This window comes from Quercus robur, chromosome 9 (assembly GCF_932294415.1).
Source record: "Quercus robur chromosome 9, dhQueRobu3.1, whole genome shotgun sequence".
NCBI classification, from domain to species: Eukaryota; Viridiplantae; Streptophyta; class Magnoliopsida; order Fagales; family Fagaceae; genus Quercus; species Quercus robur.
In genome coordinates, this window is record NC_065542.1 from 50,586,041 (window position 1) to 50,613,484 (window position 27,444).

At 36.0% G+C, this 27,444-nt stretch overlaps 2 protein-coding genes and 2 long non-coding RNA genes across 4 annotated transcripts; all 4 read right to left on the bottom strand.

Moving 5' to 3' along the window:
- Nucleotides 1-572: 572 nt before the first annotated feature.
- LOC126698925 (uncharacterized) lies at nt 573-3,350 on the bottom strand. Its single transcript, XR_007646640.1, has 2 exons — nt 1,017-3,350; nt 573-922 (listed from the first exon to the last, which is right to left on the bottom strand). It is a non-coding gene; the product is annotated as an uncharacterized LOC126698925 (long non-coding RNA).
- A 2,923-nt stretch (nt 3,351-6,273) lies between these two features.
- On the bottom strand, nt 6,274-6,651 carry LOC126701163 (uncharacterized mitochondrial protein AtMg00310-like). The gene has a single exon (XM_050399285.1). It carries the CDS (start codon nt 6,649-6,651, stop codon nt 6,274-6,276), a length of 378 nt encoding a protein of 125 aa, XP_050255242.1.
- Nucleotides 6,652-15,998: 9,347 nt separating this feature from the next.
- On the bottom strand, nt 15,999-17,911 carry LOC126698926 (uncharacterized). The gene is made up of 3 exons (XR_007646641.1): nt 17,650-17,911; nt 17,376-17,399; nt 15,999-16,279 (listed from the first exon to the last, which is right to left on the bottom strand). It is a non-coding gene; the product is annotated as an uncharacterized LOC126698926 (long non-coding RNA).
- A 4,785-nt stretch (nt 17,912-22,696) lies between these two features.
- On the bottom strand, nt 22,697-26,068 carry LOC126701164 (uncharacterized). Its single transcript, XM_050399286.1, has 5 exons — nt 25,787-26,068; nt 25,424-25,666; nt 25,073-25,181; nt 23,273-24,411; nt 22,697-23,230 (listed from the first exon to the last, which is right to left on the bottom strand). The coding sequence occupies exons 1-5, from the start codon at nt 26,066-26,068 to the stop codon at nt 22,697-22,699; spliced, it is 2,307 nt and encodes a 768-aa protein (XP_050255243.1).
- Nucleotides 26,069-27,444: the final 1,376 nt, after the last annotated feature.

The window sequence follows — 27,444 nt, forward strand, 5'->3', positions numbered from 1 at the left end:
CCAAAAAAAAAAAAAAAATCCTACTAAAGCTTTGACAGAATAAATATTTCATTTTGCAATGACATATTTTCAAGTTTGACAGAATAGATATTCCCATAAAAGTTTCCCATGCTATTGATGTAGCAACAGAGTCGTGTATATCACCTAAAGTTGCAGAATAACACACCATATATAATCTAAATTCCAGAACCGTATCCAAAAAAAAAAAAAAAAAAATCCTACTAAAGCTTTGACAGAATAAATATTTCATTTTGCAATGACATATTTTCAAGTTTGACAGAATAGATATTCCCATAAAAGTTTCCCATGCTATTGATGTAGCAACAGAGTCGTGTATATCACCTAAAGTTGCATAATTATATTAACTAGTCGCTAACCCATGTGATGCACGGGTAAGTTCTTATAGAGTTAACCTGCACGGTGGAGTCGTACCATGGCAGCTAGAGTTTGTTCCTAAGGTTGGACTAAAAATTGTCAAAATTGGAATTTTGAACTTTTCAAGTGCCAATATTTTAGAGCATCTTGCTGGCTCTTTCATTGAGGCACCATGTCATTTGAGACAACAAAGTAACTATTATGAGAATTTGATAAGAGAATTCTATATTGCATTGAAAGAAAATGAATGTACATCAAGTATTTATACAAAGTCTGAGAGTAACTAACTTCTTACTAACTCCACAATATACGAATCTAGCCTCTACAACCAATCAGATTAATAAATGTGTATATAAATAATAACTATGAATTAAACTAATCCTAAAGTACAAGTAGTATAGCTGTTTTAAATATAAACACTATCGTTTATATAGTCACGGCTACAATTCTTTCATTGCTTTGTTCTGATACTCTACCCTGAGTCAACAGCTACAATCCAAACTTGCTCGACCTTCAACATGAGTCCTTGATCTTGTCCTTCTGATAACTATGAAACATCATTGGTTTCTTTGTCTTAATGGAATTGTCCAGGTGTGTGTAAAGATTGACAAAAACACAAAAGCTTAAAAGAAAATACTGACCTCACATAGATATGGAGAGTGCCACCTAATTGAAATATAAAAAAGTAACAAAACCCAGAAAATGAAAATTCCAAATAACAATTCAAGTAGAATTTGACCTTCTAGGTTTATACTTCTTTGACCCACATGAACTGCACTTGCACATAACTCTAAGATGGGGGGAATATAAAATAATAAAGAAGCATCTTAATGAATCCTTAATGATCTCAGGTAGAACATTTTGTCCACTATTTTCTAAAGACCTACTTAAAAAATTGTCACAAAATTAGGCTTAAAACCTGATGATAAACTCCTTAGTCTATAAAGTCAAATATACAATTGCCCCAAAAATCAACTGGAGGGAAAAGAATTGTACCCACACACAAAAATAGGATAGACATACTTCACATTTGGCTGGTATTTTTCTGAAGCAATGACTCATAATTAGACTTTGCTTTACAATCTGCGCAATAGTAATCTACATTCTCTAGATCCTTTAAACCATACACAAGTTAGTGAATAAACACATATGACAGGAATAGAAATTGACATCACAATTCATAAATCAAGTGTATTAAGCACACCTTGAAAAGCTTGCTGGAAATATTCTCACACTCGGCATGCACCCAAACATTACAACCCCATCACAACATACTTGATCAACATCTCTAAAAGCACAAAACATTGTAGAAGCTTACCCAAACTGTCTTTAACTAACCAAGTTCCCCTAGAGTTCTATGTACTATCTACATATAGAAAGAAGCCAAATGTTGCATAGTTGAAGATCCAAGCCAACAGATCAATAATGTATGTCCATATATATACACTATAAGGGAGAAAAATTCTCTAGTAATCCCAAATGAAAGATTGAATCTTATCCTGGAAAAGTATATATGATTTTGATTTAAAGTCACCATAGTGAAACAAAACAATTCACATTAATGTTCCTATAAAACTGAACATGGGGTTCACTTCATTATGATATCTAGAAATTGAACAGTACATTTATAAAGCTGATATGTAGTAAACATTGCATATATCTCAAACAAAAAAATTAAGAAACAAACATACCTAAGAAGAATGAGCGACTTTAATTTAGAATATTATTCTCCACAAACAGTAAAAGTAAGACATTGAAAGCATAATTACCACTACCGCGGAGGAACAACCAAGTTTCTCCATCAAAAAAAGTTCCTGATGCAAATTTGGCAGTAACTATAACATTTGAAGGCAATGAACAATAAAACTACAACAAAAAGCAAGCCTTACTCCCAAAATTTTGAGTTCAGCTATGAATCCTTAATGAACATAAATTTTGAATAAGAATAAGAATACCATAACACTTATACATAGCAAAACAGAAAAGTTTGGAAAAACTTGGGTCAATCGGACAGATTATGCATGTGTACATACATATATGTTATAAAGGAACTTGATTTTTTTTTTTTCTTTCAACCTGTACAGATTCAGGTACAGAATTGAGCATTTGGACAAGTCCTATTTTGGCCTCAATCAAGCATTTGGAAAAAAAATTCAGAAATAAACACACAGAGAGTAGGCTTTCCCAAAAATGAAAACCCAGATAGTAATTTAAACTTTCTCACACTCATAAATTGATAAAAAAAACACCCACGTCATCACTTCAAAACACATCCACATTTTAATGACACCAAAACCAATTGTCAACAAAGCTCATTCTATTTAGACTTTCACAGATTTGCCCATCCGATTATCTTCATTCTATTTTTTCTATTGAAGTACTATCTGACTCTATTCCTAAACTGAATCAGCCCTGTGACTCTTTTTTTCCCCATTCAATACATAGGAAGCAATTTTCAATTATTTGACATAAACTTTCTAAAGTCAGGTCCCTTTTTCAGTTTGGCTCAGGAATTTCGTCAAACACTTTGAGGGTGAAGGGTTGGGATTCTATTCTCTTCAGCCACACTCTCAAGTGGGATTGTTCTGCCTCGGGGTGTTGGGGCTTCTTTGATTTCAATCAAAATACAGCCAAACGTAACCCTAAATCATACTTAATAGCCAAAAACAATAGAACAAAATTAAAAACTTACTGGTAATGTTTCCAGAGAAGTGACGGTGGTTGTGTGAGAATCTGAGTGGTGGCCATCTGTAGCGGCGATTCGTAGTGGTGGCCATCTGTAGCAGCGACGGCGACGAGGGAAGAATCTGAGTTTTGGGTTTTGATTTTGGAGGAAGGAAAGGGTGAGTTTTAGGTTTAGGGAAGGAGATGTTTTAGTGTGTGAGGCTGTGAGCAAAGAAGAGACGCTGCTGGTTTAGGGAAGGAAAGGGTGAGCTTTATTTTTTGGTTTTGAAAGAGTTATCGGGTTTTGTGGGTTTTGTAACGGGGAAAAAATTAGGTTTAATTTTAAATCAAATTTAAAAAAAAAAAAAAATTAAATGCTGACGTGGAAAATTGTGGAAGTTTCAAAAGCTTCGGTTTTATATATATATATAGATGACAAAAAAAACAATTACATAATTATTTGCGGGTACATAATCTATATCACCTAAAGCTCCAAAACTATCACCACCAAATGCATGTGGATTACATAAAACAGATTATTGTTAATGCCTAGCTATATGTTCTCAAATCATCCAAGGTTTGTTCTTTTTCTTGGCCTGCATACTTTGAATTTGAATCTCCAGCACTTGTGGCAACAGCTATTATAATGTATCCTACATTATATCACACAAAACAATACATAAGCATCAAAATATTTACCCCCTAAAAAATAAAAATAACTTAGAGCACAAAGCTAACCTTGCCTCATTAAGATTTCCTAAACCTTCCCCCACGATGAATCTCAAAATTTAAATCATCTTCCTCCATGTTGTTGTTGTCTCTGCTCTGTATTAAATATTAGGTTTTAGTAGGGAAAAAAAAAAAAGCTTTCTCATAGGCTTTTGATAAATTACCACTAAGAGTAAATAAGAATAATAAGCTTCTGAACATCATAACCATCAACTAATAAGTAATAACAATCAAGTATTTGTAAGAAAACCCATTAGTTTGGTCAATTTCTTTACTGTCTTTAACAAAAGCAATTCATTATTCAATCCAAATCGTCAAAGAACAATTTAATGGTATGCTACAACTAACATATGCAAACAACTTAAGCTTATCAACAATGCAATTAGAATAGTTAAAGAGAAACAACATTGCCCCGAAAACTAACATCATGTAAATTTACCACAGATATTAAGAAGAACACTAAAGCCCACTTCAAGAGCTTTTGTCCGGATATTATAATCCAAATATTATAATGAATTCATACACTTCAAATAAACTTGTTCAAGACCACCGTATCATCAAACTTAATCATCGTGTAAATCTAACCATTTTAGAAGGCAACACCATCACAAGGTAGAATCCAATCATCGTCTCCCATACTATAAGCAACCTTTGTACCTTGGCATAAACAAAAAATAAATTGATCAAGTAATTATCATATTTCATTACCACCAAAAACTATTGATTTATGTTCTCCCCAAAAACTACATCAAAAAAAAAAAAAAAAAAAAAAAAAAAAAAAAAAAAGTGGGAAAAAAATCCCAACTTTAATCTGCTTTAAAAGAACATTTAAAAAAAAAAAAAAAAAAAAAATTAACCCATTACTGTATATTGTATATTCCATTGATTGATAATAGTTTAAGAACAAAGGAGTGCATCCATCTTCATTGAGACATTTTATCAAACAGATTCAAATTTCCTTTCTACAAAAACATTCATTTGGAGTTTCTTTAGTTTTTGTTTTTTTTTTTTTTTTTTTTTTTCAAATCTGTAATTTTGGGAACAAGAAAGCATACAAAAAAGATGTGAAAAAAAAAAAAAAAAAAAAAAAACCTTCTTGTGTCTGTTGGGTGTTGGAAGGAGCAAGAAAGCTTCCGGTGTAGGATGGTTTTACTAGAAAAAGAAGATTCTGAGGTTTTCTGACGAGACAAAGGCTGGTCTCGTCGGAACTTGCAATGTTCGGTAGTTTTGTTCTGCCGATGACGCTGTAGCTGGGCAGTGGCTATCGAGGTTAGGGTTTGAGAGAGAGCAGGGACCATGGTGGCGTGAGGACTGGGGAGAGAGAGAGAATGAGATTTGATTTTGAAAAGAGGAAAAGTATTTGGTTTTTGTTTTTGTTTTTGTTTTTGACAAAATGATAGAAATATATTGATAAAAAAAGAAAAACTACAAAGTGAGAAAAAACTGAGGAGCTAGGACAACTGTAAAGCCATCATCCACTGGCATCTAGCTTCAACAGCCAAAGAAAGGATAAAACAAAATAAAACTATAATTAAAACCAAGAATGAAAACTTAGCCTGGGGGAAGAGTACCAGCCAACCGCTGATATTCTTCAAGAAGAGAAGTTGCCGAGTGGACTATCATATCAGGGTGGGACTGTAAATGGTCAAAGTGGAAACAATTTCTAGCGTTCCAAAGGGACCACGATATCATTACCCAAACCTCCAATTCCTCCCGAGAAAGCTTGTCCATCATCTGAGTGACCAAATCGAAAAACTTTACGGCATCTGAGCTACTTTTCTGAAGTCTCCCACGCACCAAAGCCCAAGCATTCCGAGCTAGAGGACAGTGCCACAAAATATGACAAATTGTCTCATCCTGCTGGTTACAGATTGTACACCTTGGATCCACTTGCCCCTTTTTCCTAGCTAAGTTCACTCTAGTAGGGAGGATATCAGAACAAGCCCGCCACAGAAACATTCTAAACTTTGGAGGTATATTCAACTTCCACACTTTCTTCCACACCAACCTGTGCCTCCCTGCTCGTGAGTGTTCCCCTCCAAAAGGCTGCTGTAACCGAAGAGCCACTCGGTAAGCAGATTTTACCATGAAGTTGGGAGCTTTATTCTCAGACTAGCAAAGCTTGTCCCTCGAACTCAAATCCCCTAGTTTAATACTTAGAATCTCACCCCTTGTAACCTCATTGAACACATCCTGAATTAGCACCCGGTTCCATTGTTTGGTATCTGCATTAATTAAGTCACACACCCGGAAATTTCGGTCAGCCCCAGGCCGAAAACAAGGAGGGTGGGGAAGCCATTTATGGCTTTCTACTCCTATGGTGCACCCATCTCCGATCTTCCAAGCGGATCCTTCCTGGATCATGTCCCTTGCCTGAAGTAAGCTTCGCCAAACGAACGAAGGACTCGATCCCAGCTCAGCCTCCATAAAAGAACATGTGGGGAAATATCTAGCTTTGTAAACATGATAAAACAGAGAATGTGTTTCCTGAACAAGCCTCCAAGCCTATTTGGCAAGCATTGCCAAATTAAAAGCATTAATGTCCCTAAAACCCATTCCTCCCTTGTCCTTTGAGTTGCAAAGCTTGCGCCAATTGATCCAGTGTATCTTTTTCTCACTCCAAGTCTGACCCCACCAGTAATTGGACATAGCCAAGTTGATGCTCTCACAAACTCTCTTGGTGATACGAAACAAGCTCATTGAGTAGGTTGGGATAGCTTGTGCAACGGTTTTTAACAACACCTCATGTCCGGCCTTAGAAATATACTTTTCTTTCCAACCCATGACTCTCTTGGTGATGCACTCCTGAAGCTCCTTAAACGTTGCAACTTTTGATTTAATGCCAATCATTGGTAAGCCCACATACTTCTCACAGTCATTCATCACTTGAGCTCCTAACAACCCACATATTTCTTCCTTAACTTCATGTCGTGTATTTCGACTAGAAAAAAAGGTTTGTTTTCTGACAATTGATCACTTGCCCAAACGTGGCCTCATATCGAGCAAGCACTACTAAAAGATTTCTACAATCTGAAGGTGTTGCCTCACAAAATAGTAAACTATCATCTGCAAATAGAAGATGAGAAATCTGCACTCCCCCCCCCCCCCCCCCCCACGACAAGATGGAATAGCATGCAGTTGATTCATATTGGTTGCTTGTCATATAAGGGAAGATAGACCTTCAGCACAAAGCAAAAAAAGATAAGGGGACAAGGGGTCACCTTGCTTAATACCCTAGGTGGGGGTGATAAAACCTTTTGGTGCTCCATTTATGAGTATCGAGTATGTTGCAGTACACACTGTGTCCATGACTAGTTCAACCCAACTCTCAGGCAAACCCGACTTAAGCATAATTTGCTCGAGAAAATGTCATTCCACCCTAACATAAGCTTTACTAATGTCTAACTTTACCTCCATATGCCCAATCTTCCCTTTTCTATGATTCCTCATCTAGTGTAACATCTTAAAGGCCACTGTAGTATTATCTGTGATCAATCTTCCTGGTAATGCACTTTGGGCATCAGATATAACATGTTGAAATATACAACATACAGATCTAAATATAAGCAATAACACAAATAGATATGATAGGCAAAAGAAAAATATAATATATAAGAAGAAATCTGCAAATAATTAAAAACTCACAGACCAAATGCGTAAAGAATGAATGATTCAGATCAAGTCTTGTGTTTGACACCATCTCCTTAAAGCAGATTTCGCCCCTCACACAATCATTGTGGTGCTTTGAGAATCACAGACGTCTGCCTCCCAGGATAAAATGATCTACAACACGAAAACGAAGCACACAAGGTCGTGCTCTGCAAACTACTTAATGTCTCTTTCTCTCTCTTTGACACAAAATGAAATGCACAAAATATTCTCACTGGGAGAGTTTTCTGAAAAGTAGTTTATATGAATGAGGGACTATGACATATTATACGTTACTGAATAGGCACTCTATATCAGTAATAATTGCTGTGCACAGACTAACTAACTCAACAAATTAAAATAATAAAATATTATTATTTGGACAAGTAGGCCCTGTCCACATATGCCAAAAGCTCAACCTAATGCCCAACTCATGAGCATATAAACTCATATATTATCTCTTTCCTTTCCTATGTGGGACTCAAGATTTTTACCGCTTTTAATAACATCTTCAAGTGAACATAGAAAACATCAATTTCTTATTCAATCCATACTATTTTTCCAACAATCCCCAACATGAATAGAAATTGATAAACACAATGCAAATGCTGATGCAGACACAAAAAGAGTAGAAGAAAAGTTATTATATCGAGAGAGGTGGCTTGTGGCTTTGAACCTTCCTTTGTGAAAGACTATTGGATATACTAGCTAATCAGTGAACACGATGTTTATGAACTGTTAGCCATTTGTGTATACCAAGACAATAGAATTCACACAGCTCCTTTTCGAACATATTTCGTTATAATAGTTGTGTTCATTTCGACCTTGAACATATCCTAGTAAATTCATGAAGTGCTTTAGAGAATTCAGCCTTAAAAAATCTCATGGAAGCGGCCCACTTCACACTTATATAGGTGACTCTTATTAAGAGTATCCTACTATACCCTACTTGGAATTCCAAGATATAAGAATTATTAAAAGCAAAGCTTACCCTGAACATCGCTTACAGACATCACTATTTCATCATAGGAATGGGTGGGAGATGTTATCTCCATAGTGATAAAAATTAGTCCCCACAATTTTGTTGTCCCTTTGAAAACCTAGATCTTGGGATCTTCAGTCAACTAGGTGGGGTTACCGTCATGGAAACTTTAGGTTATAGGCTTTAACCCTATTCCACCTCAATGAGCAGTTTACTTGCTCTCCACATAAACAATTGATTATAGATCCATTTTATAATCTGGAAATACCTCCATTTGAGAGCAACTGCCTCATGGTATTGTCTCTGATGAATATGTCAAGTCCTACCATCACTATGTATACTACCAAGACAATTAATTGGTAATTACACATTTAGAAATAGGTAGCATGTTTTTCATGTCATTGTTTTGTATCTCAATCAAAACCTCTTTAAATAAGCCACCTTCTTTTTAAGAAGACACCCCCACATTTAAAGAATTATAAAAAAGTTATTTGACCTTTCCATAATTCACAGTGTCTTACATATTTTCTTTGAGGCAACTAGTTACATAGTTTCTTTCATTCCTCCTTTGTTTTGTCCAAATGGATTGCACCATTCGCTCCACACATCACCGTTTTGCAGAACCATTTCAATTCCACTCAATGTTATTAATGATCATAATCACATACATTCATTAAAAGTACAATATAACATTAAGTCAGCAAATAGTTATTGCAAAGATACTATTTCACAAAACAGTGAATACACATGATGGCCAATCCAGTTCAACACGTCCATAAAAGGTTTAAAGTAATATACTAGCATTGATTTATATTACAAGTTCACATGGCTTAGAGCATCCACAACAGTGAAGCTAAAAATTTAGCTATTTGGCACCATAAAAAGTTACTTTATCTATTTTACCTACTCACATGCTGCAACAGTGGTTCCATTTTATCTTTCAACACAATAAAATAATATATCCACTACAATAAACAACAATCACAACCACTGCAACCACTACTGCTGTCACTACAACTGCCACCACCGCCGCTACTACTGACTCTTCCACCGCCGCCCCCCCACTGCAGTGATATTTTTTTACCACTTCAATTTTTTTTTTTTTTTTGAGAAAATTTACCACTTTAATTAAATATCCCTTCTTTATTTTTTTTCTTTATTATTTTTTATTATCTCTTTCTCTCTCTTCCTCTCTGTCTTTTTCTCTTTCTCTAAACCAAGATGAACCAACAAATGATCGAACTTCCACTCTTTCTTCTTACCTCAGCAAACCCACTGCCACCTAAACCCCCACATCACAACCCAGCCATAGCCACCTCCAAATCGTTGAGACCCACGTCTTAGCCGAGTCGCACTATGGAGTCTGCAAGGAATAGTTCCAACTCGGATCTGAGGCTCGCAAAATGCCTTGATCGGTTTGCCAGCATGAGTTACCGAGCAAGTGAGAACGAAGCTAAAACCAGAGCAAGGTTGAGATTGCGATTGAGTCGGAGGAGACGATGGGATTAACGATTTAGAGGTTACCAAGAGGTGGGTTTATGGGTTGTGCCATGGGTTTGTGATCTCTCTCTATTCTAATTGATCTGCCATGGGTTTGTGTTTTGTGGTGGTTGTATGGAATTTGGACCGGCATTACTTCGATCTTTCTCTCTATTCTATCTCTGTGGGTTTGTATTTTGTGGTGTTTTGTGATGTGGGTTTGGTAGATCGGCGTTGTTGGTGGTCCGATCCAGTGTTTTTCTAGTGGCTGGGTGTCTGACTCGGTGGGTTTAATATGGATTTTATGAGTACCACCACCGGCAAGCTGGTCGGCGAAGCAGAGAGGAGATAAGGGATGCCATAGAGAGAGGACAAAAGAAAAAGAGAAAATATGATTTTAATGAGAGAAGAGAGAGAAATTTAATAAAAAAATTATTATTTTTTTAGCTTCTTGCAACAATGCACAGCCATAAATAGTTGTGCATTGTAGCAAGAAACTAAAAATTTTTACCTTTAACTCTACTGCTGTAATGTGGATTTTTGTATTTTAGTGGTCCATTGTTGTGAGTGCTCTTACTAAAGCATATTAAATGATCTAACAAATCTAGCCTGTCAACTTAGATATCTACGCCATTTAATTTTCTTTTCCTTGCGATAATATGCCACTTTTTTCAAAAAGTAGTCAAACGAAAAAGTGTAAAAAAACATATGCACAGTTAAAGAGAAGCCAAAATAATAATCAATTAATTCTAGATATATAACATCAATCACATCTAAGCCATCTAGTCACTATGTAATGTCAGAATATACAAAGGATCTTTGGCCAAAATGGCCAAATACCACCATTTTCAAAAATTTGTAGCAAAAAAATATTGTTTCGGAACTATATAGGGAAATACCACTTTTCTAGAACTGGAGTTCCAAATGGTACTCGAGTTTATGAAACTCGAGTTCCTCATCAGTTTTGCCACCGTGGCACTGCTGAGCTAGAAATTGGGCGATTAAAAAAAATAATGTGGTACTCGAGCTTGGTAAACCCGAGTACCATGCAACACAATACTCAAGTATACCAAGCTCGAGTACCGTGTATGAATAAAATGCTATTTGTTATATTTCTATAGTACTCGAGCTCACCAAGCTCGAGTACCTTGTAACTTTTTTTTCTTTTTTTTTGGGATTATCGACAAATAAACATAAACATAAAATGATGTTTATTTTCTTTCTACAGTAGTCGAGCTCACCAAGCTTGAGTACCTTGTAACTTTTTTTTTTTTTTTTTGGATTATCGACAAATAAACATAAACATAAAATGTTGTTTATTTTATTTCTACAATACTCGAGCTCACTAAGCTCGAGTACCTTGTAACTTTTTTTTTTTTTTGGATTATAGACAAATAAACATAAACATAAACATAAGTAACTTTTTATGTTTTTATTTATTTAAATAGAAGCATTGTAAAATATAGAGATTTTAATTTCAAAATATGAATTTAATTTCTACATTAAGTAAAACTGTTCACTGTTTTCTCATAAAAATTATTCACTGCTTTTTGCATAAACTATTTCTAGCATATTGCATAAAATTATTTTTTGTTCAGCATTATTTAAAAAATTGTTCACTCTCTTTTCCGCGTAAATTATTTTCTGTTCACTATTTAAAAAATTGTTCACTATTTTCTTGTAAAACACCTAGTGAAATCGTGTTTTCTAAATTTAAAAGCCAAATCTGAATGCTTTTTCATGTTTAAATTTCACAATGAAAGAATTTGTTTTCCTGCATTGATAAAATCTATTTCTATATTAACAAAATTTGCTCTCTGCACATCATGTTTAGTATATATTCGAATCTGCTTACTGCATTCATAAAATCTGTTTTTTGCGTTAATTAAAAATGATTTTATGAATGCAGTAAGCAGATTCAAATATACAGTAAACATGATGTGCAGAGAGCAAATTTTATTAATGTAGAAATAGATTTTATCAATGCAGGAAAACAAATTCTTTCATTGTGAAATTTAAACATGAAAAAGCATTCAGATTTGGCTTTTAAATTTAGAAAACACGATTTCACTAGGTGTTTTATAAGAAAATAGTGAACAATTTTTTAAATAGTGAACAGAAAATAATTTACGCGGAAAAGAGAGTGAACAATTTTTTAAATAATGCTAAACAAAAAATAATTTTATGCAATATGCTAGAAATAATTTATGCAGAAAGCAGTAAATAATTTTTATGAGAAAACAATGAACAGTTTTACTTAATGTAGAAATTAAATTCATATTTTGAAATTAAAATCTCTATATTTTACAATGCTTCTATTTAAATAAATAAAAACATAAAAAAGCTACTTATTTTTATGTTTATATTTATTTGTCGATAATCCAAAAAAAAAAGTTACAAGGTACTTGAGCTTAATGAGCTCAAGTACTGTAGAAATAAAATAAACAGCATTTTATGTTTATGTTTATTTGTCGATAATCCCAAAAAAAGAAAAAGTTACAAGGTACTCGAGCTTGGTGAGCTCGAGTCCTGTAGAAATATAATAAATAGCATTTTATTCATAAACGGTACTCGAGCTTGGTATACTCGAGTATTGTGTTGCATGGTACTCGAGTTTACCAAGCTTGAGTACCACATTATTTTTTTTTAATCGCCCAATTTCCAACTCAGCAGTGCCATGGTGGCAAAACTGATGAGAAACTCGAGTTTCATAAACTCGAGTACCATTTGGGATTCGAGTTTATGAAACTCAAGTTCTAGAAAAGTGGTATTTCCCTATATAGTTCCGAAACAGTGTTTTTTTGCTACAAATTTCTGAAAATGGTGGTATTTGGCTATTTTGGCCAAGGATCTTTGATAGTAAAAGTATTCTACACAGTACCAAAGAAATTCAATCAAAAGTCAAAGGAAAATGAATCTACACTAAAAACAAATCACAGTCTTACAATCACTTAATTACAATCACTAAATTCAATCAAAAGTCAAAGAAAAATATGGGTTTTTGTTGTAAATTTGATAACTTTTTGTAAATTTAACTTAATTGCTTTAAACTTGAAGGTTAATTTCTTTAATCTTAATTGTTGTGATGTAGGAATGGAGGATTTTCTAGCGAGCTATGTGTTTGGGAAGAAGAAGCCAACAAAAGTTTCTCACTTGTAAGTACTTAGAGACTGGAATCTTTGAAATGTTGATTTTATATAGTTGTATATTTGGTTTGCTATTTTGATTCTTTACAAAGATTTTAAACCTTGCTAATTCGGATTAAGATGTAGTTGATTAGAAGGAAATAGAAGCATAAGTTGGAACATTAGGTAGGTTGGATCACTCTCTACAATTTTCTTATCTTTTTTATTAATCTAACAATTAACAGAAGCCACTTTTAAGGTGGATGGGTGGTCAAAATTGGGTAGAGTTAGTGAAACTGAGAGTGTATTGAAAGCAATGTTAGTGGATGGATTTAGTCCTGATTGTTTGACTTTCAGTTACCTTATTGAGGGTTTAGAAAGGGCTGGTCGGATTGATGATGCCGTTGAGATTTTTTAGCACATGAAGGAGAAAGGTTGTTAGCCAAACACTAGAACTTACAATGCAATGATCTCAAATATATATTAATATATGAATAAAAGTCAACATTGTTTCAGTAGAACCTTCAAAATGCTTGTCATTAATTCACATATAAAATGATACTTTAGTTTTCTCTCCCCCTCTTTTGCTTAGTTTGGAATTTTAATCCCAGCTTGTGCGTGTAATTACTAATTAAAGAAAATTTATCTGCATCTTTGGGTAGTATAACATTTTTTCAGTTTATATTTTCTTTTGGTCTTTGTTCATTTTGTAGTTCAAAAGAATGTTTCTTGTTAGTTACCATCTGTTACTAGTGTATGGGACAATACAATCAGTTGGGAACCACAACTCATAAACACACACACACACTGCAAATTTTTAATGGTAAGCACAATATTGGTACACAAATTTTCAGCTTTTATTTTTAATGAAAAACATTCATTCTTCTATAATTATAATAGTTGATATTTTGTACATTTGTTTGTTAATTGCAGGAGTATTCTTTAATTATAAGCATCTCTTTTTAATTCCAGCAACCTTGTGCCATTTTTTTTAATTACTAATAATCATGAATTTTTACTTGCAGAGATAATTAGCATTGAAGTCCAAATTAGAATATTTGTAGCTACACCATGAATGAAGGTTGAGGGCTCAAGGCTAAGCTGAAGCAATGGTGATAGAAAAAGTTAAGTTGCTAGAGTTGAAGCCCAAATTAGAACACTAAGATTTAATTATATAAGATAATGATGAGATCAATCTGAGCCTTAGATGGGGGGGGGGGGGGGAGCATGGGAAAATTTTGGGAAAATTTTTGTTTTCTTGAAGTTGAACTCTCTTTAGTTGTACAAGTACATTTTATAAATAACTATAATAGAAAGGATGTGCAAAAATGTTGTTGAACCTATTTTTCTCTTTACTTTCACACATCTTTGTTTTAGAGATTGGTATTGGTTTATTCAAATCAAGTTCTTGCAAATATTGAGAAACATCTAATGTATTTACGCCTCACATAAATTTGTGGAGTCCTTTTTATGTAAGATAACGTACTACACCAAATGCACTAAATAAGAATAAGTTGGTTGAGTTTTAGGTGATTAGCCTCAAAGAATTTGAGAAAGAGAAGAATTTTGGATTGTAGTACTCCTTGTCTAGATGTGGAAAAACGGGTGGGTCAGGTCGGGTCAATCGGGTTTGCGGGTCAAACTGGTCGCAGGTCAAAACGGGTCATTTTTAAACGGGTCAATCCGGTTGCGGGTCGGGTCGGGTTGACCCATATTTTTCAAACAAGTTTTTTTTTTTCCAATTACAAAAACAAATCAATGACAACCTATTTAGAGAGAATAAATAAAATCAATTAAGCAAATGAATTGCACTTAATGCCACTTGTTAATATCCTTCAAATTCTGATAGTTTTGAGCATGACAAAAATTATTTATAGTCATAAATTCATGATGGAAAAAGTCTTCAATGTTAATAGTTCACTGTCAAAATGCATATAATTACAAGTTTACATCTTCAGAAAAAGATTGATTTTAAAACAAAACAAAACAAGTAAGCCAGCAAAGTAGCAAGTTATCGATCTTCTTAAGTTCACATGTTTCTGTTGCATTTAAAATAATAGTAAAGTTAGATTACTTAGAAAGATAAACTAAAAAAAATTAAAAATGAACTTAACATATTAAGTAAAGAAGAATAAGTAAATATTTTATAAAAATTACACCACAATCTCAATCTATTCAATGTTGGTAGCAAATTCAGCACGGCAAATATTCATACTTGCAAATTATAGTTCAAGTTGGCCAATTTCATCAGCATTTTCATCTATAATACAATATTTTAATATAACTTAATATACCATGAAAGCAAATCAATAAAGAATTAAAATTATATAATTATGACTATAAAAAATTAAATCACCTTCAAATCCATATAAATAACTTTTAGTATATAACGTAGCTTCCACATTCTCAAATAAAAGACGTGATTAATAATTTTAGTACACAACTTTTAGTACACGTTATACAACGTAGTGGAAGTGAACTGAACTGAGAAGGGGAACCAAATAAAAGAAAATAAGAAGGGCAGACCGAGATAGAGATGTAATGAACTGAACTGAGGAAGCTTTGCCTTTGGGGCGGTTTAGTCACGTTTCAACTTTCAGCCTTCAGGTTTGTAATTCATTTGTGCATTGTGTCACGTGCCTTTGGCTTTGGTCCCTTTGGACAATGGACTACAGCTAGGCCTAGTAGAATGAGATTTTTTTTTTTTTTTTTTTTTTAATGGTTGTCTTAAGTCTTGAGTCTCTGACTCTCTTGACACCAATGATATATTGATTATCAATTTTGATATTTTGTGCTCTAAGCACCTAGTATCAAGACAAAGTTTATATATTTTTTTAGTGAATTTTATTTTAACGAGTTGAATAACGAGTTTTTAGGGTCAGATCAGGTTAACCCGCAAAAAAATCGAGTCGGGTTACGGGTCAAAAAATCAGATGCAGGTCAAATATTTTTCGGGTCAGGTCGGGTCAGAAAACTCTGACCCATATTGCCATGTCTACTCCTTGATTCTTTTACTTTTCATTGATTAAATAGTAACTAAATACAATGTCTAACTAAAAATAAATAAAGAACTGCATTTGAACAATAATCTACTAACAAGCAGATAACTCTTCCTAAATGATGGGAGCCTTAATTTTGTTAAGCCTATCAATAAACTAAAACTAATCCACCCAAATCTCTTTCTTCAATTTGATAACCCCGCCAGCAGATAATGAGTCGAACCAAGACTCCTTTGAGAGCACCTCTAGGCAACATTGTCAAGTTTCTTTGCATCGTCCTGAAATGGAAGATCAATGAATTAACTCTGTAGCCCATAACAAATGACAAAATGAGCCAAACCAATAAAGGTAAAACAAATGAGCTCATGTAAAAAAATCTACAGCTTCTAAATATAAGGCATTTCCAGTGGAAAAAAAGTTAAGGCTACAAACACTCGTGACAACTATGTCTCAATATAACATCATATCCAAAAGAAACGAGATTTGCCAATGGCATAAAATGCACCTTTATTCCAAAGTATGGAGAGACAAGTTCCAGTGAAAAAAAGATTGGTGCACCAAAGATCTTACTACAACTTGTATCCAAATAATTTCAATCGCGTATTGTACTTCCAAAGGCAAAAATAAATTCAAGAACTTTACAAAAGAAGATACAGAGCAATTAGACAATAAATATAAAAATTATGTAACCAAATTAAATATTCATTGCAAATATACTTGATTGTTGATATAGGTATTATCAAACTCCAATGAAAATTCTAAAAGGAGCCCTTGCACCTTCTACAGAAACAACATAGCAATTAATCAAGTAAACATCAGAATTCATTACCACCAACTATTGAACTATGCACCATACCTTCAAACTACCTTCATCAGTAAACTCAACAAAGGAAAAACAAATTATGGAATTGGGGCCATCACATATACAGCAGTCAACAACCTTCACACCAAAAAATGAACTTCTTCAAGACCAAAATTTCAATTACCGTATAGCAAAGCATTTATTTTAAAATTGACAAACATAGCAGCAAGTTGTTTGCCAATGGACATAGGGAGCACCAATGAACAAAAAACAAGAAATCAAAACAATACAAATTTTTTTTTTTTTTTTTTTTTATAGCAAGGACTGAAAAAGAAAATTAATTAAAGAAGGGCAAATCTTTGACAATGAAATCAAAAAAGGAGGGAGAAAAACTGATAATCAAAATGTCTAGATCTAATCACATTTGGGGTTGGCTTTAGAATAAAGGTGAAACTTACAGTATTTCATTTGTTAGATTGATCTGTGTTTCAGATGCATAATCAAAGTATATTCCAAAAATACAAAGAAAAAAAAAGATAATACAGCACATAAAAACAGAGAACACGTCTTACCCAAGAGTGGGTCTCTCCTTCAAGCTACAGGAATGAAACCAACACTAGATCAGTAAAAATGAATGGCTATTTTTCAGCAAATTATGGATCATAACTGATAGTATCAAAGGTGGATTTTTTTCGGCAAAATCAAACAAACCCAATTCAAAAAAATTAAGATAAGATCAAAACAAATACTCTCCAGATAAAAAAAAAATCCAAACAACAAGATCCCCCAACCATTTAAAAAAAAAAAATTCCGGAAGTACCGATTAGAGAGACATAGGAAATTTACCGGAACCACCACCGGAATTGGTGGAGCGGAACGCGGTGGCTGCTAGCTGTAGTCATGGAGTCCTAGAGAAAGATCCGATGGAAGAGAGACAGGGAGAGACTTTTTTGAAATTTGAGGAAGCTGAAGGGTGCAGAGAAAAGAGCAAAGAAATCGGTGAAAGTGGTGTCACGCGGATTGATGACGTGGTTCTCTGATGTGTCATATTTATATCCATTAGATTAAAGTAAAGGCTGAGATTAAAACTATTGCACACCATGCAATACCCTATGGATCCTGGCTGGAACTACAAGATTCCCCCTTACCCTAGTTAGTTTTTATACGCGAAACATTCGCGAGCTTACGTGACAAACAAAATTACTTCTGTTTCACGTTTTCATTCCAAAGTTACGGTAAATAACACGTTTTATTGAAATGAGGAGTTTAGTTACCGTGAAATACGGACTACGTAAGAAATGTAAGCTGAAACACTGACATAAAAAAGACGGGGTAATTACAAAACTAAAATAAAGGATAAAAGCTGTTAAAGTTAGTGATAAAGTAATAATTACTTCTCCGGACTCATGTCAATCTATTAACAGATTGAAGAAACTAATATATGAATATGTTTGATAAACTGATAAGTGATGACACTGATTGATAACAATAAAGCTGTCAAAACCTAAGGTGTACGAGTTGGCATAGGCTATAGCCTATTAGAGCATCAGCAGTGGGACTTGCAAATGTCATATGTCACTAGTATTTAGCATCTAAGCCTTAAAAACCCCAACAGCTGGACTTGTAAAACCATCCCATTGCAAAAAAAATTACAATTTTATAAGATGGTACTGTAGCAGTATTGTATAATAAAAATTAATTTTTTATTTGTCTGGTGCTTCTTCTCTCTCCTCTCTCTCTCTCTCTCTCATTTCATTTCACTTTCTCTCTCCAATTTCTCTCTACTTCATTCTACTCTCCCCTCTTCAAACCCGAAACCCATACAATCTCAGGACTTCAGAACCAAATTTGAGGCTTATACCAAATTAAGACTAAAATTTACACAGAGAAAACGAAAAATCAAAGAGATACGAACCTGATCTTTATGATCCTCGGAAGAAGATAAGGAAATGGAAGCAGCGACCGAAGCTCCGGCGGAGCGAACCGTGGAGGCGACGGTGCTGGTGTTGGTGGAAACTGTTTTGAGGCATGACGATATGATTCAGAGTGAGTTTGGTAACAAACCGTTGTTCTTTGCCTTCACTTTCTTCATCTTCACCACAACCATACAGTAACGGTTACAGTTACAACAGCAGCAACAACGCTGCTATCAACAACTACCACCGACTCGGTAGAGCTACTCGGTCCTCCACCTCCACCGCTGCCACCGACGGTAAAACTAATTCCACTTCTGCCTCCGCCGACGATGAACATCTCCTTCGATCGCCGCTGACGATAGGATATCTCATCCAATTACTTCAGCGCGATAGAAAAAAATATTGCGCTGAAGTAAAAAAATAAGTAATTAACGGTTTTTTTTTCCTATCTGTTCTTGTGCCAGAGGTTGAGAGAGAGAGAGAGAGAGAGAGAGAGAGAGAGAAAGAAATAGTTAAAAAATAATATTTAAATAAACTGGTAAAAAAAATAGAGTTTTGGAATGTTGGGTGTATTGAAAAATGGTATGTTATAATTGATAAAATAACTTTTTGGGATGGTAAAATAGGATGGGATGAGATTTCCGATTGTGGATGCTCTTATACTCAATTGTGAAGGCTATACACAAAAAGCTATCTTCCATTCTACTACACTAGGAGAATTTCAATTGAACCTTTAAGGCTTTGTCTGTGCATCCAACCATCCAATGTCACTGTTACTGTAAGTGCAATCTATATTTTATGCTTAATTATTATTTTTTTTAAATCTCTTTCATCCATTATACCATAGTATTTGAATCTTCCTTATTATAATATAGTTATGATTTAATTTTATATTCTATTGAATCAATTATACATATATATATTTATCAAACATAATAGAACAACTATTGTATTTATCTATAAAATAAAATACTTGACAAATATTTCCATATTTTTTGTAGCATTTTTCTAAAATATAAACATATTATATACGTATATCTGTTCTCGTACTTTTTTTGCCGAATTTTTGAAACGTATTTTTCTTAAAATGACCGAATTATACACGTTATGATCGGACAAATCTAGCCTGTCAACTTAAATATGTACACCATTTAATTTTCTTTTCCTTTCGGTAATATGCCACTTTTTTCAAAATGCAGTCAAAAGAAAAAGTGTAAAAAATCACATGCACTGTTAAAGAGAAGCCGAAATAATAATAAATTAGGAGAATGCGGTGCTGGTGCTGGTCAAGGACAGAAAAGATAAAAAAAATTTACCATTAAAAGTCAAAAAAGTTTAAAATAGTACCGCAACACTGAAAAAGTAATATTAATTATAAAAAGACAAAATAATATCAAAAAAAGTGTGTATCCGTACCGTTAACACAACCCATCACATCATTATACCACTTTTTTTCAAAAAGCAGTAAAAAGAAAAAGTATAAGTATAAAAAATCATATATGCAGTTAAAGAGAAGCCGATATACCACTTTTTTTCAAAAAGCAGTGAAAAGAAAAAGTATAAGTATAAAAAATCATATCTGCAGTTATAAAAAGCAGTGAAAAGAAAAAGTATAAGTATAAAAAATCATATATGCAGTTAAAGAGAAGCCGAAATAATAATAAATTAATTCAAGATATATAACCTCAATCACATCAAAGCATCAAAGCCATCTAATCACTATGTAATGTCAGAATATACAAAGGATATTTGATAGTAAAAGTATTCAACACCAAAGAAATTCAATCAAAAGTCAAAGGAAAATGAATCTGCACTGAAAATAAATGACAGGCTTACAATCACTTTTGTGGAAATACCATACATAGAAAAAAAAAAAAAGAAAAAAAAAAAAAGAAAAAGGAAATACCATCCATAGCCAACACAGAAAGAGGTTATCGATTCTCAACAAAAAATTTAGGTTCTCACTCCGGCATTATTTAGGTTCTCACTCTTGTAAACAAAAGCCACCGACAAAAACCAAACGCACAGTATGACCACAAACAAATGTTATTATCAGTGATTTTTAGTGAAATTAAGTGAAAAGTTTTAGTGTAAAGATATAAAATTTTGTTCACATAAGTATGGAAGAACCCAATTTTCAAAGTAATGGAGGTATAATTTATTTTGTCTTGCTGTGTTTTGTTTCATTTTTTAAAGAATATATTATAATTTGTTGTAATATGTTTGCTTCTAAATAAAATATAGTCCTACAGAAATAAAGTATAGTTCCTATCAAAAAATAAAATAAAATAAAATATAGTCCGACAAAAATGTAATGAGGTATGAATTTAATGCTTTTTTTTGTGAAAAATTTAATGCTTTGTTGTTGATAAATATTAGCATTGATAAACCATGTTGAATATGCTAGTATAGATGCGGAAGTGAAAGTATAAAGTATAGAACGCGGTAACACACAAGAGTTATATGGTTCAATCTAACAGCCTATATTCACGGAGGAAACCCTAAAGGGTTACATCAATAATATATTAGAGTGTAGTACAAATCCTGTATTACAATGAATCATAACATGTGTATATATAGTAGACTAAACCCTAGACTAATAGACTTCTAGTACAAGAAGGAGACTTGACTTGCACACAAAGTAGAATTAGGCTTAGGCTTATGTTAATGGGCTAATATATTTCTAACACCCCCTCTCAAACTCAAGATGGAAGTTTGATGAAATCTTGAGATTTGATAAGGTTGAGAAGATCCCTTAAATGAAGTTTGACTCTATGACGGTAGTTTGAGGAAGGCAATAGTCTTGCAGTGTTGATGCAACTTCTAACGGTGGCTTGACTATACTGGAGAGTTTTGATGGCAGCAGTAGGAAGCCAAAGAAGATGAACGCAGCGAAAAAATACCGAGGAAGACAAAGATTGCTCTTAAATATACCGTAAGGAAAGAAAACCATGGCCACAAGAAAGTGGCTTTGATGCCATGATAAATATTAGTATTGATACACCATGTTGAATATGCTAGCATAGATGCAGAAGCGAAAGCATAAAGTATAGAATGCAGTAACACACAAGAGTTATGTGGTTCAGTCTAACGGTCTACATCTACGGAGGAAACCCTAAAGGGTTACATCAAAAATATATTAGAGTATAGTACAAATTCTGTGTTACAATGAATCATAACATTTTTTTTTTTTTTTTAGTAAACAGAGGAGTATTACAAAACTAAAAAACAGAGCTCTTAGGACATAGCCTGGAGCGATACATCCCACTAGCCTCTTCCTCAAGGGAAGTTAAAATGTCCACAGGCAGATTTTGGAAAACAATAAAATCTAAAGACTGGTTTACTCCTATCCCAGCCAGCTTATCAGCACACCAATTCACCTCCCGATAACAGTGCTTGAAACAGATGCGGCAGAACCGAGTGGCCAACGTCCTACAGTCATCTAATAAGGGAGACACAATCTGATTAACATATTCAGGATTAAGAAGAGCATCCAGAACAGCTTTGGCATCAATCTCTATTTCTAAAGAATCAAAATTCCTGCAGCAACAAAGTTGTAATCCATCACGTAACCCCCACAACTCAGCAATGAAACTATTCGCTACTCCAATCCTCCTAGAAAACCCGGTGATCCAGCGCCCTTGCTCATCTCTAATGATACCTCCACATCCTATTCTGTCCGTGCTTGGTCCTGAAGCACCATCAGTGTTTAATTTAACCCATCCAACCTGAGGCTTCTCCCATCTAACCTGTTTCATTATCATTCTATTGGGTTTAATACAAGAAGAGGCACAATAAGTGTACTCCGTGGCTCTGTTAGTAATCTCCGTCGCTAATCTGGGATTTTGGGGTTTATCCTTAAACACGGCTTGATTTCTGCTCTTCCATATGAGCCAGATAGCAAATAAGAATATTTTTCTCCAAGGGGAACAACAAGACTCTCGGCAACTCCCCTCTTTGCCGTTGATCTCAAGCCACTAATGCAGATCATCTGACCAAAATCTTCTATCAGCCCATCGCACTCCCAACTGGATCCACACAGGTTTGATGTTCTTGCAATCCCTCAACGCATGGATAATCGTTTCAGGGTTTCTACCACAAAGGGGGCAGACACCATTATCAAGCATACCCCTTCTCACTAAACATTCCTTGACCCCGATGCTATTATGGTAACACTGCCAAACAAAAGTTTTGATTCTAAGAAGGATATCCGCTTTCCAAATCCACTTCCCTGGAAATTCCCCAGCATGAAATTCCCCCATAGCAATTTTGTATGCACTTCCAAGATCAAAATTTCCCTGGTTAGAGGCAAACCAAGCAAGTCTATCCCCACCCGTAGAAGTAAGAGCACACGGAGTGGCTTGAATGATATATTTGATGTGTTGCGGGATCCCACAGGAAAGACAATCCCAATCCCAAATTCCATCCTTGAAAATATCCTTGATTCTTAACTGCTGATCCACCAAAGACAGGGGGCCTTGAATCATTTGGCGAACTGAACCTTCAGAGAGCTAATGATCAAACCAAAACCTGAGATTGCTATTGCAACCAACCACCCACTTGACTCCCTTATTGAAAGTATCCGCCCCTTTCTTCATTGCTGACCAAACCCACGAGCCAGGAAGGTTTCTCACATTCCTAGAGTGAATTCTTTGGGCAGTACAGTATTTAGCTCTCAGCACCCGAGCCCATGGAGATTCCCTCTCTGTATGAAGCCGCCAGTTCAGCTTGGAAAGTAAGGCAATATTTCTTCCCTTAGCAGCTTGCAGTCCCAAACCTCCTTCAGATTTCGGTTTAGTAACTTTGTGCCAACCGACCCAATGCATCTTTTTCACTATGTCAATTGAACCCCAGAGAAAATTTCTGTTTATACGATCCACTCCTTGCAAGATCCGGTCTGGAAGATAGGAGCATTGCATAGCATAAGATGGAATGGTTGAAGTCGAAGTTTGAACCAACACAGCCCTTCCAGCCAGCGACAAAAGATTAGCCTTCCACCCCGCTAATTTTCCTTTAATCCTATCCAAGATAAAATTGAAGTCCTGAGAAGAAGAATTTGGATGCTTGATGGGAATTCCAAGATACTTCCCCAAATTCGGGGTAGACATACAACCAAGGATATCACTCAACGATTCTCTAGAATCTTGATCCACATTTGGCAAAAAATAAACTCTAGACTTAGATTCACTGATGGTTTGCCCCGACACCACACAAAACTCATCCAAAACATCTCTAATACTGGAACAATTTAACAAATCCGCTTTAGCAAAAAGAACCAGATCATCCGCAAACATAAGGTGCGAAAAAGCCGGCCCACTTCTAAATGCCTTCACCAGACTCCACATCTTTTCATTACAATTCTCTTCAATGAGCTGGCTCAGGTAATCCACACAAAGAATAAAGATATATGGAGAAAGGGGGTCACCTTGTCTTATTCCCCGGGAAGGCGAAATCGGATCAAGAGGACTGCCATTGAAGAGAATCGAGGTGGTGACCGAAGACACACAACTCATGATAAGCTCAACAAGGTTGGTGGGGAGATTAATCCGGATTAGCATCCTTCTTATAAAACTCCATTCCAGTTTATCGTATGCCTTTTCCAAATCAATTTTGATGGCCATATACCCCACATTCCCCTTCTTCTTGCTAATGGTATGAACAAGTTCCTGAACAATTATGGCATTGTCAATCCCTTTTCAACCGGGCATAAAGGCAAATTGCAGCAGCGAAATAAGGTTCTCCAAGTATGGCCTAAGCCTAGCCACTATGATTTTAGTGACTATTTTGTAAGTCGTATTACAGAGGCTAATTGGCCGATAGTTTCCAAGAGTCTCCGGTCCCTAGATTTTAGGAATGAGGACAATGTGAGTTTGATTAAGCTTTTTCGACATTTTCCTTTCCCTAAAGATTTTCTTAACTGCCTCCACCACAGAATGTCCCACTGAAAGCCAAAATTGTTGAAAGAATCCCGCATGAAGACCATCCGGTCCTGGGGCTTTAAAGGCCTTAAGGGACTAGAGGGCTGCCTTAATCTCGTCTTCCGTCACAAGGCTTCCCAAGCTCTCTTTTTCCTCTTCAGAGAGGCGGGCTTGCCACTAAGAATGACCCGACTGAACCCTATCCGAAGAAATTGAGGAAGAGGTAAAAGTGTCAATGAACCCCTTCCTAATAAATTCCATAATCTCTGCTTTTGCATACAGCCACTCTCCAACTCCATTCTTAATGGCCAAAATTTGGTTTTTCTTTCAACGGATCAAGGTTGAGACATGGAAGAAGGCAGTGTTTCTATCTCCTTGGATCATCCAGTTGATTCTCGATTTAAGAGTCCACAGCTCTTGTTCTTGCCCAAGAACCACATCCAACTCCTTCAGAAGGTTGTTCTCCAAGTCCAACAGGGAGCTCGATGGCCTCGTTGCTAGAGCTCACTGAACACCATTTAACCTTGCCATAATCTTTCTCTTCCTAGCAAAAATATTCCCAAAATGTGACTTATTCCAGGCCATAGCTTCGCGCTGGAAAATATCAATAGCTTTAGTAAGACCTTTATTCTGACTCCAAGCATTCTCTACCACCTTAGGGAATGTAACATCAGACAGCCAGAATCGCTGGAATTTGAAAGGCCTAAACCGGTAAGTCCAGCCTGTGGGTTGCAGCTCAAGGAGCACTAGACAGTGGTCCGAATGGCATCTTGTTAAATGGGATACCCTCACTTCTGGGTAAAGGAGGCACCAACTTGGATTAACAAAAAACCGGTCTATTCTCTCTTGGATTAAACCCTGCACTTCTCTCCAGTTTGTCCAAGTGAAGCGAGGCCCAGTGAATCCTAAATCAATCATACTGCATTTGTCAAGGCACTCTTTTAGCATCAAGGATCTATTCACACTAATAGGCCTACCCCCAAACTTATCCTCTCCAACAATAGGTTCGTTAAAATCCCCAGCTAACAACTAAGGCAAATTGTGAAGTTCTGCAACCTTAGTTAAATTATTCCATAACACTTGCCTTTCGGCATGCCTAGGACTAGCATAAATTGCTGAAAGGAACCAGGAAAAATTGGACCTACGTACCTTGACAGTAGCATGAATTTCTTGCTCTGTGCTTGACAAATGTGTTACTTCCACCCTATCCGAATCCCACAACATCCATAGACCCCCTGCATATCCTATAGTGTCCGTAGTGATCACTCCATCAAAAGGGAGCCTATCAGTAATCTCCCGAGCCCGCTCACCACCAATTTTTGTTTCCTTGATAATCACTATAGCAGGATTATGATTATTGACAAGATCCCTTATATGATTCTGGAAAGAGGCCTTCAAAGCACCTCTACAATTCCAAGCTATAAGATTCATGATTAACAAAAAAGAATACTGGGCAGCACTCATCAATAGGCTGGAGAGCCTTCATCTTCCTCAAGAAGCATCTGATCACCTTTCCTGGCGGCATTGTCGCAGAGATTTTCCGTAAACCCATCGTCACTTCCTGAGTGGTTCTGAGAATATAGAACTCCGTGGATGACTGGACCATCGAACTCGACAAAGTGAACACCCTATTCCCCATCAAGCATGTCCGCTTTCTTAATGCTTCGCACATCCTCATCTTGCACAACACCAACGTCTCTGCAATTAGAGCCATTGACTCCCACGTGCAGCGACACTCTTTCAGCGAAGTCGAGTCTACCATTTTTATCATGCCTCTCCTCGTCGGCGGCGGACAGGTCACTCTTCACACCTTTGCCGATACGAGTCTGACCCATCCCATTCCTTGAGCTAATCTTGCTCTGCTCGACCCCTCTAAACTAGTACTTGATATTCGGTCTGCCACCGGTTGCCGGCTTACTATGGAAGGATGGAGAAAGGCTGTTGTTAGATTGCACAGAGGAAATGGCGTTAGTTCTTTCTAGAATCCTGAAGCTTTTTTGGTGTTCCTTGGATCGGGCAATGCCCTTTTTGCCCTTAACAGAGGCACTAGAGGTCAAATTAGAATTTGCTGGGCCCTTTTCCACTCCCGGATGATACTTTTCTATTGGGCTCGAAGGAGATGGGCCTTGGACCAAGTGAGGGGCCTTACCAACACCACCTTGGTTCCTTTCTTTAAAGAGATGGGCCGTAGGGATTTTAGGCGGGGATAATTTGCACTTCCCTTCACGCATAGAGTAACGGCTCCCTGCTTTTGGGGCACTACTCGTACCAGCCTTAGCAGCAAGGTCATGCACGTCCCACTCCCTCTGCTCCTGAGCAATAACCCGTCCAGTATTAGACATAATCCCACCACGCCCTTTTGTCCCATTCCTTTTACGCGAAACCAACAGCCACGGACCATAGTTGTCCTCTAATGCCTCAGAAGTGGTCCCTTCTTCCCGTACAAGTAGGGGTGTCCACAGAACCCGTCCACCCGCTCAACTCGCCGGACCCACCCGAACCCGAACCAACCAATCCGACAGTCGGCAGCCGGTCGCCACCCACAGAGCCCGATCCCTTCGGGTCGGCTAGCGGGTTTCCTCCCCAAAAACCCAAGCCACCCGACCCGACCATAAAATCAACAAAATCCGGTGAGATTGAAAGGTTTTCCGACAAAGAGCTACTTGAAATCCACCAGATCCAGCGATATTTTTTATTTTCAGACGAAGATCTACTTGAAATCCACCAGATCCGGTGAGATCCGACGAGATCTACTCCAGATTCGACAGATCCAACCAAATATCGGCCAGATCTAGACCGATCCGGCG

Bases quoted from the DNA above. Each gene is read 5' to 3' on its own strand.
- LOC126701163 (XM_050399285.1), bottom strand. From the start codon at position 6,651: ATGAATGACTGTGAGAAGTATGTGGGCTTACCAATGATTGGCATTAAA.
- LOC126701164 (XM_050399286.1), bottom strand. From the start codon at position 26,068: ATGAATCTTATAGCTTGGAATTGTAGAGGTGCTTTGAAGGCCTCTTTC. The intron at 25,667-25,786 runs GTACGTAGGTCC...AATTTGCCTTAG, and splicing joins AAATTCATGCTACTGTCAAG to TTGTTAGCTGGGGATTTTAA. The intron at 24,412-25,072 runs GTTCTTGGGCAA...CCGGTTGAAAAG, and splicing joins TTCTGAAGGAGTTGGATGTG to GGATTGACAATGCCATAATT.